At 40.6% G+C, this 14,443-nt stretch overlaps 1 protein-coding gene across 1 annotated transcript in view; it reads right to left on the bottom strand.

Moving 5' to 3' along the window:
* Positions 1 to 14,443, bottom strand: part of LOC139789214 (nipped-B-like protein) — a 148,859-nt gene that overhangs the window by 94,307 nt on the left and 40,109 nt on the right. The window contains exon 8 of the mRNA XM_071729725.1: positions 3,905 to 4,537. Within this exon, the coding sequence (XP_071585826.1) occupies positions 3,905 to 4,537 (633 nt within the window). The remainder of the gene's footprint in view (positions 1 to 3,904; positions 4,538 to 14,443) is intronic.

Here is a 14,443-nt window from a genome sequence, read left to right as displayed (position 1 = left end):
AAAGAAATGTGGAAAATGTAGACTGCTACAGGATCTGTGCTGTGTTAACACTGTAATAGAACCCATGGGGGCACTGCAACCTGGACTACCTTCCCCGACAATGATTCCACAGGACTGGTCACTGGTAATCATACTTATAAGACTGCTTACAATATCCTTGAATACTCAGGATGCTCCACATTTTGCCTTTTCTGTTCCCTCCATAAATGCCTTGGCCCCCCATGATTGATATCACTGGATGGTTCTTCCTCAAGGTATGTGCAACAATCCCACCATCTGTCAATGGTTTGTTGCCAAGGTACTCACCCCAATACGAGACCGTTTACAAGTGCTTTAATCTATCACTACATGGACGATATCCTAATAGCAGCTAAAGAGCGACACCAAGTGGACGATGTTCTTGCAGCAGTCATCACTAATGTACAAACTGCAGGACTCTGTGTAGCACCAGAAAAAATTCAAAACATGGCTCCATGGCAATATCTTGGTTGGAGGATACAAAAGCAAACTGTCACTCCACAGAAAATAAAACTTACAACGTTGACCTTCAAAGACTGTTAGGAGTCATTAATTGGATCAGGCCTGTTCTAGGGATCAGAACTGAAGATGTGCATCCTCTGTTTTCATTGTTAAAAAGTGATCCAGATTTAGCATTACACCAATCTCTGACTCACAATGCACCACAAGCTCTTGGCAAAATCTTTGCAGCAGTTTCTGCTCAACAAGCTCATTGTGTTATTGAGGGAACACTTGTTTTGTTTTTTGGGTTTTTATCATAATTCCAGCCTTTTGGGTTATTCAGACAATGAGTCGCACAGAATCAAGATCCCTTAATTGTCCTGGAATGGGTCTTTTTACCATATCAATTTGCAAAACCGTTGTTACCAGACATGAACTTGTAGCCAATGTGATTTTCTAGCACCTCTACTGCTTTTTCTAGAGGTATCTTTCTGACCTGTGGTGACTGTGCATGGCCTTATATTACTTCTCATCTGACAGGAGGACCATGCAGCTTGGGTCGTTTGACTCTATTAACATAATATATTTCTATGCTTTTAAACTATACGCAAATTCACTATTTCCACAGGGCAAACCAATCTTTCCACACTTTTCAGGCTGACTGTAAGGACACAGCTACCTTTTGGAACCCTGATGGAGTTAACACTGCTTCACGTTTTACTCCTGGAGTTGCTGCTGCACGAGCTCTAACAATTTTAAATCGCTTAGGCTGTTGGCTCGCCAAGCAAACTAATGAAACATCTAATGCTCTTTCTGCTTTGTTGCTTGATGTAGATTCAGTAAGACATGCTACTTTACAAAATCACGCAGCCATCGATTTCTTACTCCTTGCCCATGGGCATGGCTGTAAGGATTTTGATGGCTTATGCTGTATGAACCTCTCTGATCTCTCTGAATCAGTGCATAAAAGTATTCAAACAAAAACTTAAGATTGAAAATGACTAGAACTCTTTTGCAGGGTTGTTTCCTAATTTAAGAATTTGGTTGAAAAAGATCATTGTGTTAGGACATTTTGTGTTATTAATTTTCATTTGCTTTTAGCTTGTATCTCATGTATAGTTAAACTTATGCAAACTCTTATCGCCCAAGCCCTCAAGGAGGTGATGCTGACAAGCTTGCAAAACAAAGAAGGGGAAAATGTGGGGATTTGTGAAGATGTTATTAGAATGGAGACTATGCAAAGACCTTGGAGCAAAAACAATTATTCTCTGATTCCTAACAAACCGTGGGAGAGGAGATGAGATATGCCCAACAAAGAGAGCAGATGCCTTTGCTTTGATAAGAACAATAATTTTGACTCCACGGAAGAAGTTGAAAAATTCCAAGGAAACTGCGGAAAAGAACATTTGGGAGGGGGGCTTGGGGGGAAGCTTGGCTATAAAATGCAGCTTGCGAGTTAATAAACTTAGATTCAGATGGTGTCTGTAAATATGGGTCTGTGCCTTAATACGCCACAGATGCCAGGCTTTTGCATCCATACAGTAAGCAACTTCACAAAACTTTAATACATATTTAGGAGTTACTGGATATATTTCTAACAGACACATTTCCATAGAAAAATTAGAGGAATCTTACTCCTGCAGTCACACCAAACCAAATGGCTACAATTAAAACAATTCCAGTGTATCAATTTGTAGATATAGTATAAACTTACAAGCAACAACAAAAGCATTATTAAAACACACAAACCATATTTCTCCAAGGTAACAGCTTTTCAGGAAATCTGCCCCAAGACTGCTAAAAATCCTTCTACCCATGGCTATGTAATTATGGTAAAAAAAAATTCCCAACTAATGTTCAACATCTCCCGAAAGCCAGTACAAAAAAGAAAAAGTGTTTTAGTCTTGTTCTAAGTGTTTATAGCCTGCTGTACATTTTTTGAGATGCTACTTAGATAAAACATGCTGGAAACTCTACTCAGAGTGTGAGGATATAAAAGCAGTTTTTCAAGTAGTAGGAGACAAACAACAACCTCTCAATAAATAAATTTAAAATTAGCACAAATTATGTATGCAAAGTAACAAATTCCATCATTTCATTAAATCAAAATTAAAGGCAGTAGAGATCTTTTGGGGGGTAAACACCCATTTTCTCTGTATATTCACAATGTTTCTAACGAAACTTGATTTATTTACTATATAAGAAATACATAAAAAGTTAATCCTAATAGCAATTGCAACAAGAACATTTACACACGTGCAAACACAACAAACTCACTATCTCCTTCCAGGTATCTTTAAAAGCTGAAAAATATATCTTTGAATAGGGAGAAAACCTGTATTCTCTCTGCTGGTTAAAGACCCCAAAATGTCTGTAAATTCAGTTGCCTCCACACAAGTATGTCCAAAATCAATCATTTTCACCTATGAACTTCCAAAATAGGAATTTGTACAGCTATCTACTCTGCAAGATTTTTCTTGGGAGTATCTAATAAATTAACATTATACTATGAAAGATTTTTTTTCTCAGAAATTAAACACAGTGCAGAGGAATCTTCTGAAAAATACTTATGTTAACCTATTGCTATCTACTTTATAAACCACATCTTATCTTCAATATTTATATGTAGGTTTTGCATCCACTTTTGATAGCCTAAAAAGTTCAAACCAGTAAACAGGGGGGAAAATAAATAAATAAAAAATAAATCAGAAGATTAAATGAAATCAGTTAAGACAACCAGTACAGCTACTGAAGTGAAGAGTAAACATTTCAGAGGCTTATCTGGTTCTGTGCACAGAGACCATATAGATATATGGTAGTTCTCTAAAACTTGTAACACCTACAGAATAATGAAAACCTATATAATAAACATCGTAGACAATATAGTAGTGTATATTACCCAATCATTACAGTGCCTTTAAAAGAACATACATGATTTTAATCTAACAACTTCTTCACATTAGGTTAAAACTGGGATATGAATAGAACTATCATAAGAGTTTTCCTATATTTTCTTAAATTAGGTAACATAGACAATTAATAATTTAACTACCAAAACTTATTATAAATTTTTACTTATGGCACTGCTGGGATTTTTGAAACTAGAAATAATGTTAATTCTCTTTCATTCAGCCTCATGGTTCAGAATAAGAGTAGCTTTAAAAGAATTTTGAAACATAAGAGCTTCACTTTTATATCCATTAAGATCCCAAATAAAGAATATTAGATATTAAAAATATACATATATATGAGAGATTACAGTTAATTGTTGGTGGGGAATGGAGATGAATGTCATTGAAACACCTACACTGAGTAAACAGAGTTGAACTCTATGACAATGACAGAAAGGTGGTATATATATATATAGATATAGATATATGGGGCTTATATGCATATATATATTTCTATAATATATATAGTATACACACACACACAATCCTTTTACCTTTATCTTGCACTTCTTTTGAAAATCGCTCCCTTTCAATAGCCGATTCACGTTCTATCCGCTCAATTTCAGCCAATGCATCCAATTCTACTTCATCATATGACGTTATAGTTCCTTGTTGCGAAACCTGTTGCTGTGCCTGTACCACAGGAGTTTGAGGGTGTTTTGCAGCAACTGAAGTGTTCTGTTGTAAAACAGGCACTTGTTGTGCCTGAAGGAAAGCTGTCTGTTCATGCTGCGGCAAACACTGAACAGCGTTTAGTGGGCGGTTAACATCCTGTGGAGTAATGGGTGTTTTAGAAGTCTGTCCTGGGTACTGCACGTTAAAGGGATTATCACTCTCTGAAAAACTGCTGTTTTCCAAACCAGAAAGCATATCATCCTGCTGGTCCATATCCGAAGATCTTACACGAGAGAGTCTTAATGTAAGCTTAGTGGAGTCCTTGGAAGGAGAACTAATGATATCATACATTGCAGCTTTTTCAGTCTGGTCTTTTTCATCCTTGCCTAACTTCATTTTCTTTTGTTTCTTTTGCTTTCTTTCTGGAGAATCTAACAATATGTCTGGGGGAACATCTCTAGGTGATGAATAAGGTGGAGGCTGAGATTGTTGGATTAAAGGTTGTCTTGATCCTAGAATAATAATTCAGAAAAACTGAACATTTATGTTGTTCCATGTTTATATAAAAACACACTAAATATAACCTACATAATATTCGTATGTATTTGTACATATACCTGTGTTCACAAAAGGTCTAAATAAGATTGGTAGGAAACACATCATTCCTAGATCAAGATGTAATCCAGATAGTTGCAGTGTATTCCCTAGGAATTTTAGCAATCCACTGCAGGTATAGAAGGGATCATTTCAGAGAAGATGGAACAAAAAGCCCACCATTAAAAAAGAATAAATAAAAACAGTACCAGCAGGTTCAGAACACCAACTATTAAATAAATAGTTAATGAAAGGAAGATGACTACAGAAAAAGGAAATTAAAAAAGTTTCTTAATAAAGTCCAGTGAATAAGACTTAATGATCAGTGTATAGGCATTAGACATTTCAGACATATATTTCAAAGGAATTTAAAAAAACATATATGTAAAATAACCAAAACATACACAACCTACTTAACTTTGATTCTAACAGTTAATTTTCAACTGTGGTTTCCATTTTTTTTAAATTTTAGATCAACTCATTCCAACCTTCCCCTCATTCCTATCTCAAAAACACTAATTGTCCTAGAGCATTTTTCTATCATCCCTGCCTTATTGCCTCTTTTTTTTCTTTTTTTTTGAAAATATCAATTTTTACTTCTACATGCACTCATTTCAGGCTTTGAGTATATCTAGAGAAATTTTTTTAAATGGACATTTTTTTATTAAAAACATTCTCCAATTATAATGACATAAATTTTTTTTCCTCAAATTAAAACAGCTCTCCATAACTGTTAGCCAAGAAAAAGGTTTGAAAAATAGAGAAGCTTTTCAACCTGTCTTAATTAAAATTTTGAGCTATAATTTTTAATTAGAAAAATTTTAAAAAAATTTGGCTTAAAACCCCAAACCTATTGGTTGGACCAATAGAGCTATCCTCCTCTTGGCAAACAAAGCAAACATTTATCTGATGCCATTCATCCATTGGGGAATAGTGATCTTCAAAAAGCAGTGACTGAGATTATTGTCATTCTGTTTTATGCCATCATAGGTCAATACTTCTAACAAAACTCAAAGACTAATTGGAATATAAGTCCACACATGCTTCATTCAAGATACTCCACTAAACAAGAAAGCAGCTTTATTCTGAAGCTTAAATGCCTATCAGATATTTTAAGAAGTATTAAGAACCATTAAGCAATGCACTGACCTGTAGAAGAAAAAAAGAACTGATACCTTTACCAAAGCTTCAATTCAAATGTAAGGTGTGCCTTTACTGATGAGTTCTTTGCACAGACTACTATATTTATATTCTGTCCCTACAACATTCTGTGAGGAGTCCTATAAACCTCTGTATGAAGAGCAGGGTATAAAATGGGTTTATTTTACCCTTTCTTGACCATCAGCAACAACTCCATATTCTACCAATAAAATACAAAATGTTAGGAAGCCATGTTTTGACTCATTCTGATTCTCAAGATCTTTTCACTGCTCCATTTCCCCTCCTCAAATTATGCACTGCACTCAGTCACTATTTCTGAAGACCTGGCTATATAAAGCTCTCTCACTTGCCTTCCACCAGAGATTCCTATTCTTCTGATGACCTCTACACACACACTCCTAAATACTGCCTCTTTAGATAATAATTTACAAGATTTTCTCAGTGTAATATATAACAGAAACTTTTAGTTACGTAATTTTAATTTTTTTTTCATTTTTTAAATAATTTTTTTAAACCAAATTATTTTAAAGATCCAGGGAACTACAGGCCAGTTACTCTCACCTTCAGTATCACCTCTGTATCTGATAGATCCTCCTGAAGGCTCTGCTAAGGCACATGGAAAATGTAGAGGTGGTTGGTGGCAACCAGCACAGCTTCACGAAGGGCAAGTCCTGCCTGACTAATTTGGTGGCTTTTTATGATGGAGTCATAGCATCAGAGGACAAGGGGAGATCAAATGACATCATCTACCTGGACCTGTGCAAAGCATTAGACACTGTCTCACATGACATTCTGGTCTCTAAACTGGAACAATATGGATTCGATGGATGCACCACTCATTGGATAAGGAACTGGATGGGTGGTCACACCCAAAGAGTTGTGATCAATGGCTCAGTGTCCAAATGGAGATGTGTGATGAGTGGTGTTCCTCAAGGGACAGTACTGAGACCAGTGTAGTTTAACATCTTTGTCTGCAACAAGGACAGTGGAATTGAATGCACCCTCAGCAAGTTGGCTGGCAACACCAAACTGTGGTGAACTCAACATGCCGGAGGGAAGGGATTCCATCCAGAGGGACCTTGACAGGCTCGAGAAGTGGGCTTGTGCAAAATGCATAACATTCAACAAGGCCAAGTGCTAGGTTATGCACTTGGGTCAAGGCAGTCTGATGCACAAATACAGGCTGGGAGGAGAAAGGATTGAGGACGGACCTAATAAGAATGACTTGGGGATGATGGTGGACCAGAAACTTAACATGAGCCAGCAATGTGCACTTGCAGCCCAGAACAACAACTGTGTCCTGGGCTTCCCTCTACTCAGCTCTCGTGAGACCCCATCTGGAGTACTGTGTCCATTTCTGGAGTCCCCAAGAGACGAAGGACATGGAGCTCTTGAAGCAAGTCCAGAGGAGGGCCACAAAGATAATCAGAGGGAATGGAGCACTTCTTCTATGAAGACAGGCTAAGGACGTGGGGGTTGTTTATTCTAGAGAAGGCTCCAGGAAGACCTCATAGCGGTCTTCCAGTAGCCAAAGGGGGCCTACAGGAAAGCTGGAGAGGGAATTTTTACAAGGGCATGTAGTGATAGAACAAGGGATAATGGCTTTAACCTAGGAGAGGGTAGGTTTAGCTTAGACATTAGGAAGAAATTCTTCACTGTGAGGGTGGTGAGACACTGGAACAGGTTGCCAAGAGAAGTTGTGGCTGCCTCATCCCTGGAAGTGTTCCAGGCCAGGTTACATGGGGCCCTGAGCAACCTGGTCTGGTGGGAGGTGTCCCTGCCAGGGAGGGGGGTTGGAACTAGATGATCTTTAAGGTCCTTTCCAACCCAAACAATTCTATGATTCTATGAATTTAAGGCAATGACTACCACTCACTGGAAATACAGGCAACATTTTTAACTCTACAAATATTAGAGGCAGCTCAAAAATTTACAAAGAGATGTTACTGACATCTAACTATTGAATTATCACTTAAATGACAACAATGGAACATTTACCATTTTTCACAGTTACACTTCAAAAAGAACTCACAGATTTGATTCTCCTTTGCCCTAAACTTTTAAGTAAATTTAACAAGATTGTTATGATTTGCATTAATTCGGTATTCCTCGCGCTGAAAAATAACACTGCAGCAACAGATAAGTTGTTTCTTTTTATCTCTGGGTAGACTTGAGGAAGTCAGAAGGATTTCAGCACATTCCATTGAATGTAACTAGGATACAGTAAATGAAAAAAACCCAAAAATAAAGTTTTCCCTCTCCTAGGCAGCACTACAAATAACTATTTGAAAGTATCTTCCTCCTGAAGTAAATTCCTGAAAGGTGTTGATAGTAAGGCCTATGAGCTGCATTTTAAGAGTACATGTTCTAGCAATAATTTCACATATTTCCAAGACATCTAATGATGGCTAAGCTTTTGGCAACAAAGGGGCTTAGACTCTACAATACCTATGTACTGAGGTGAAGATAAATTGAATAAGGTGAAGCACTGAAGCATCTTGTAACAGTTTCGTTCTACAACAGACTTTAACAGTTTTGAACAGGCATCACACATAAAACATTCAGCATCAACATGGTGTTGTATGCTTAGACTTCAGACAAAACATTACCTGTAATACAGAAAGAACTGTGTCTATTGCTGTTTAAGTCAGACTGGAATATTCCCTATGGGAGAAGGCTTAAGCCATTATATGTCTGAAACCAAAGCTGTTACAAGACTTGCTAAAGAAATATTCTTTACAGTAAAAATACACAGAAACACAGGTATGATCTTGTTTACTGAACCAGTTGATATTCCAAGGTTGAGAAGGTATTTTCTACAAAATGCTGCAAATGTTGTAAATCATACAATGATCTTCAGACATTATATTTGGGAATTAACCAAATTTCAGAATGTTCTTTTAGAATAATGAAATATGCAGGCAGATTTTGAGTCTAAATCTAGGGCTGTACAGTAATTCAGGAAAAAATAACCAACTTCCTGTAGCTGATCTTTTAAAGTATAAAGAGAAGAACTCTATCTAAACTCTTTTTGTATGACAGGAATATATAAAAATTATGAGATAAAAAAAGATTCTGAACTTATTTGGGAAGGACATTGTATCATGCAATGCATCAGCAAATACTGATGGCCATCCAGATAATGCCAAATGTAGCTGTGAAGCAGGTAATGCCATAGAAAATAAGGCCAATACAGAGAACAAATATGCCCATCCACAACAGCTCCACAGAGTTTCAGTAACAGGCATCCTTACCACCCATGGTATTCCTGGGACTGGTTCTCTATATGTGCTGGTTTAGTCTGGGACAGTTGCTAGTCTGGGGCTATGCTTTGGATTTGTGCTGAGGATGCAGAGATGTTTTAGCTATTGCTGAGCAGTGCTTACACAAAGTCAAGTCCTTTTCTGCTTCTCATACCACCTAACCAGTGAATCTGCTGGGGGTGGGCAAAAGGCTGTGAGGGGACACAGCTGGGACACCTGACCCGAACTGACCAAAGAGATATTCCATACCATACAATATCATGATCAGCATATAAAGCTGGGGGAAGAAGGAGGAAGAAGGAGGTTAAGACTCATGCTGTTTGTCTTCCCAAGTAACCTTTACACCTGATGGAGCCCTGCTTTCCTGGAGATGACTGAACTTCTGTCTGCCAATGGGAAGTAGTGAATTAATTCCTGGTTTTGCTTTGCCTGTGTGTGCGACTTTTGCTTTCCCTATTTAATGAGTTTTCTCACTTTTACCCTTCTGATTCGCCCGCCCATCCCAGCTGGGGAGTGAGCGAGGGTCTGTGTGGGGCTTAGTTGCTGGCTGGGGTTAAACCACAAGACTGTACTAATTAGTTTTCTTACTGATTCCTAGTGATAGATGGCACTGAATATGGAAAAAGTTTTATTAACCGCTGTAGCAATTTGTAAACACATTTTTCTGTGACTCTTGACTAATTTTTTATTATTTCCTTTACAATGCAAGCAACTATAACGTATTGCATTGACAGTAACTTGGACTTAAACATGTTAAGTTTCAAAAATGCTTCTTATGCAGGAGACTGCACACATCTAAATCTTACAGTTTCTGCTTGCACACTTTCTAATTCTGCCATTGTACTCCGCAAGGAGCTGTAAGAGAAATTCCCCCATACCCTCTCATATACCTTTACAGAATAGGTATGAAGCCCTGGGAATGGGTAGGCATGATGGGTAATATACAAGAGATATGTCAATGCTCAAGAAAGCCTACATCACAACATCATCCACAAGGGAAAAAAAAGGGTTATGGTGAAGCATTGCTGTATCTTGTCCTAACCAACAAGGAGAGCGTGGTTGAAGCAGTGAAGGTTGAGGGCAACTTTGGGTGCAGCACCCACGAGATGGTGGAGTTCAGGATCTTATGCGGTAGAAACAGGATTCCAAGTAGAATCACAATCCTGAACTTCAGAAAAGCCAACTTTGCCCTCTTTTAAAAACTGCTGGGGGAAATCCTATGGCACAGGGTACTGGAGGATAGGGAGGCTCAGGACTGTTGGTTAATATTCAAGGACCATTTCTTCAGAGCTCAAGACCGATGCATCCAATGGGAAGGAAATCAAGAAAGGGAACTAGGAGACCAGTATGGTTAAACAGGGAAATGCTAGGTAAACTCAAATGGAAGAAGAGAATCTATGGACTGTGGAAAGAAGGGCTAGCCACTTGGGAGGAATATAAGACTGTTGTCTGAGAATGCAGAGAAGCAACCAGGAAAGCTAAAGCCTCCTTGGAATTAAACCTTGCAAGAGAGCTTAAGGACAACAGGAAGGGCTTCTTTAAATACATAGCAGATAAAACTAACACTAGAGGCAATGTAGGCCCACTGCTGAATGAGGTGGGTGCCGTGGTGACAGAGGATACAAAGAAGGCTCAATTGCTAAACACCTTCTTTGCCTCTGTGTATACAGCTGGAGGATGTCCTCGGGAGCCCCAGGCCCCTAAGGCCACTGAGGAATTCAGGGTAAAGGATGAGTTTGCCTTGGTTGATGAGGGCTGGGTTAAGGATCAGTTAATGAGGCTGGACATCCATAAATCCATGGGTCCTGATGGGATGCACCCATGGGTGCTGAGGGAACTGGCGGATGTCATTGTTAGGCCGCTCTCCATCATCTTTGGTAAGTTATTGGGAACAGGAGAGGTGCCTGAGGACTGGAGGAAAGCAAACATTACTCCAGTCTTCAAGAAAGGCAAGAAAGAGGACCCAGGTAACTACAAACCGTTCAGCCTCACATCCATCCCTGGAAAGGTGATGGAACAACTCATTCTTGATGCTGTCTCCAGGCACATCAAGGACAAGAGGTTTATCAGGAGCAGTCAACGTGGCTTTACTAAGGGGAAGTCATGTCTGACCAACCTGATAGCCTTCTATGAGGATGTAACTAGGTGGATGGATGATGGCAGAGCAGTAGACATAGTTTATCTTGATTTCAGTAAGGAATTTGACACTGTCTCTCACAGCATCCTTGGAGCTAAACTGAAGAAGTGTGGCCTTGATGATCAGGTAGTGAGGTGGATCAGGAGCTGGTTGAAGGATAGAAGCAAGAGAGTTGTAGTCAAGGGGATGGAGTCTAGTTGGAAGTCTGTTTCTAGTGGAGTCCCTCAAGGGTCAGTACTGGGACCAGTACTATTCATCAAATTTATTGATGACTTGGATGAGGGAGTAGAGTGTACTGTCAGCAAGTCTGCTGATGACACAAAGCTGGGTGGAGTGGCTGACACACCAGAAAGCTGTGCTGCCATTCAGAAGGACCCAGACAGACTGGAGAGTTGGGCAGGGAGAAATTCAATGTATTACAACAAGGGCAAGTGTAAAGTCTTACATCTGGGAAAGAAGAACCCCAGGTACCAGTATAGGTTGGGGACTAAGCTGCTGGAGAGCAGCAAAAGGGAAAGGGACCTGGGGATGCTGGTGGACAGAAGAATGACCATGAGCCAACAACGTGTCCTTGTGGCCAAGAAGGCCAATGGCATCCTGGGGTGCATTAGAAGGGGTGTGGTCAGTAGGTCAAGAGAGGTCCTCCTCCCCCTCTACTCTGTCCTGGTGAGGCCAAATCTGGAATATTGTGTCCAGTTCTGGGCCCTTCAGTTCAAGAAGGACAGGGAACTGCTTGAAAGAGTCCAGCACAGAGCAACTAAGATGATTAAGGGAGTGGAACATCTCCCTTATGAGGAAAGGCTGAGGGAGCTGGGTCTCTTCAGCTTGCAGAAGAAGAGAATGGGGGATGACCTCATCAATGTTTATAAATATCTAAGGGGCAGGTGCCAGGAGGATGGAGTCAAGCTTTTCTCAGGGGTGACTAATAATAGGACAAGGGGCAATGGTTATAAACTTGAGACTAGGTGGTTCCATAAAAATATTAGGAAGAATTTTTTCCCTGTGAGGGTGACAGGGCACTGGAATAGGCTGCCCAGGGAGGTTGTGGAGTCTCCTTCCCTGAAAACATTCAAAGCCCACCTGGACGCGTTCTTGTGTGACCTGCTGTAGGTGACGCTGCTTTGGCAGGGGGGGGTTGGACTAGATGAACTTTTGAGGTCCCTTCCAACCCCTACCTTTCTATGATTCTATGATATGTTGGGCAAACCCCTATCATAGGGAGGTATGCTGTCTACCTGGAGCTTGGGTTAGGGATGTCACTAGGAAACTTCCTAGCCTGGTGAGGTCTTCAGACTACTACCCCTTACTGATCTTTCATGAAGGAGGAGAGGAAGTAATGACTGGCAATTAAAGGAGACTTTAGGGCCTTGGGATGAGTAGCAAGAGATTCTGGCACACAGTTCATCTTTTCGTCTGCTCTTCCAGTCACAGGCAGTGACACTGGAATGACTAACCATATCCAGATCATTATTACATGGCTCTATAGCTGGTGTCACAGCCACAAATTTGGGTTCTTTGACAAAGACACCAGGGTTATGGACACCTAACGGGAGACACCTTTCTCAAAGGGGGAAGAGGGTCTTTGCTCAGGAGATTGACAGGCTAATCAACAGGGCTTTAAACTAAATGGGAAGGGGGAAAGGGAAAAATCAGCAGGCTTTCACATAACAAGCCATGGGATGACACACCAGGGTTGGTGGGATGTGGAGCTAGTAAGGGCTCTCAGCCCATTGTCCTGAAGCATGCTGGGGACACAGCAGCACAGTCAAAGTCTCATGGAGATAAGCCAGCAGCTCCTAAGGTAACAGTAGTGAACAGGGAAACATCAGGGAAACACCTTAAGGGAATTAAGAAGCATCTCTCATGAATGGTGACACGGCAGACTGGCCAGCTGAAGTGCCTCTAGACAAATGCACGCAGCATGGGCAGCAAACAGGAAGAGTTGGAATCTACTATTCTATTGGAAGGCTACAACATTGTGGCTATTACTGAAACCTGGTGGGACAAATCCTACGACTGAAGTGTGTGCTGTTGATGGATATAAGATATTCAGAAGGGACAGGAACGGAAGGAGGGGTGGAGGTGTTGCCCTCTACGTTAAGAAATGGATTGAATGCGAGATGTCCCTAAAGAATAGCCATGAGCAAGTTGAAAGCTTATGGGTAAGAATTAGAAATCAAGGCAACAACGGGAACCTTGTGGTTGAAGTCTGCTAAAGGCCTACTACAGGATCAAGAGGAACCTATTGATGAAGCATTCCTCCTCGAGCTACAGGAAGCACCACACTCACAGGTTTTCATCCTGCTGGGGGACTTCAACCACCCTGACATTCATTGGGGAAGTAACACAGCAAGCTGTAGGCAACCCAGGAGGCTCCTGGAGTGCCTTGATAATTTTCTCAGACAAGAAATAGACACCCCTACCCAAGGGGATGCAATACTGGACCTATTGGTCACCAATGCAGGTGAGCTAATCAGGGAATCTCAAGACTGGAGGCAGCCTGGGCTGCAGTGACCATGCACCGGTGGAATTCATAGTGCTAAAGGTTATGAGTCAGTCAAGGAGCACAGTCAGGACCCTCAATTTCAGAAAAGCAAACTTCCAGCTCTTCAAGGAGTTAGTCAACAGGACACCCTGGGAAACGGTCCTCAGAGACAAGGGAGCAGAACAGAACAGAGCTGGCAGATCTTCAAGGACACTGTCCATAGAATGCAAGATATCTCGATCCCCAGGTGTAAGAAATCTAACAAGGAAGAGGAGAAACCAGCATGGCTGAGCTGTGACCTGCTGGTCAAACTAAAAGGCAAGAGGAAACTGCACAGGCAGTTCAAGTAGGGATAGGTATCTTGGGAAGAGAATAGGGACACTGCCCAATTGTGTAGAGAAGGCCAGGGAACAGTTGGAACTGAACTTGGCAAAGGATGTGAAGAATAACAAGAAGCGATTATAGAGGTACAAAGGAAAAAACGGAAGGTCAAAAAACCCCATACCCCCCCTGAAGAGCACCTCTGGTGAGCTAGTAACAACAGAGGTTAGTAACATAACAACAAAAGTTGAGTAACGACAAAAGGCTGAGGTTATCAACAACTTTTTTTCCTCAGTCTTCACTGGCAATCCCTCTCCCAGCACCTCCCAAGTTCAAAAACCACAAGGAGGGGACCAGAGCAGCAGAATCCCTCCCACTGTAAGTGAAGGCAAGGTTTGTGACCATCTGAGGAACCTGAAGATATACAAGTCCATGGAACCTGATGAGATGCATCCCA

Source organism: Heliangelus exortis, chromosome W (assembly GCF_036169615.1).
Source record: "Heliangelus exortis chromosome W, bHelExo1.hap1, whole genome shotgun sequence".
Lineage (NCBI taxonomy): Eukaryota > Metazoa > Chordata > Aves > Apodiformes > Trochilidae > Heliangelus > Heliangelus exortis.
This window is presented reverse-complemented; position numbering and strand designations above follow the sequence as displayed.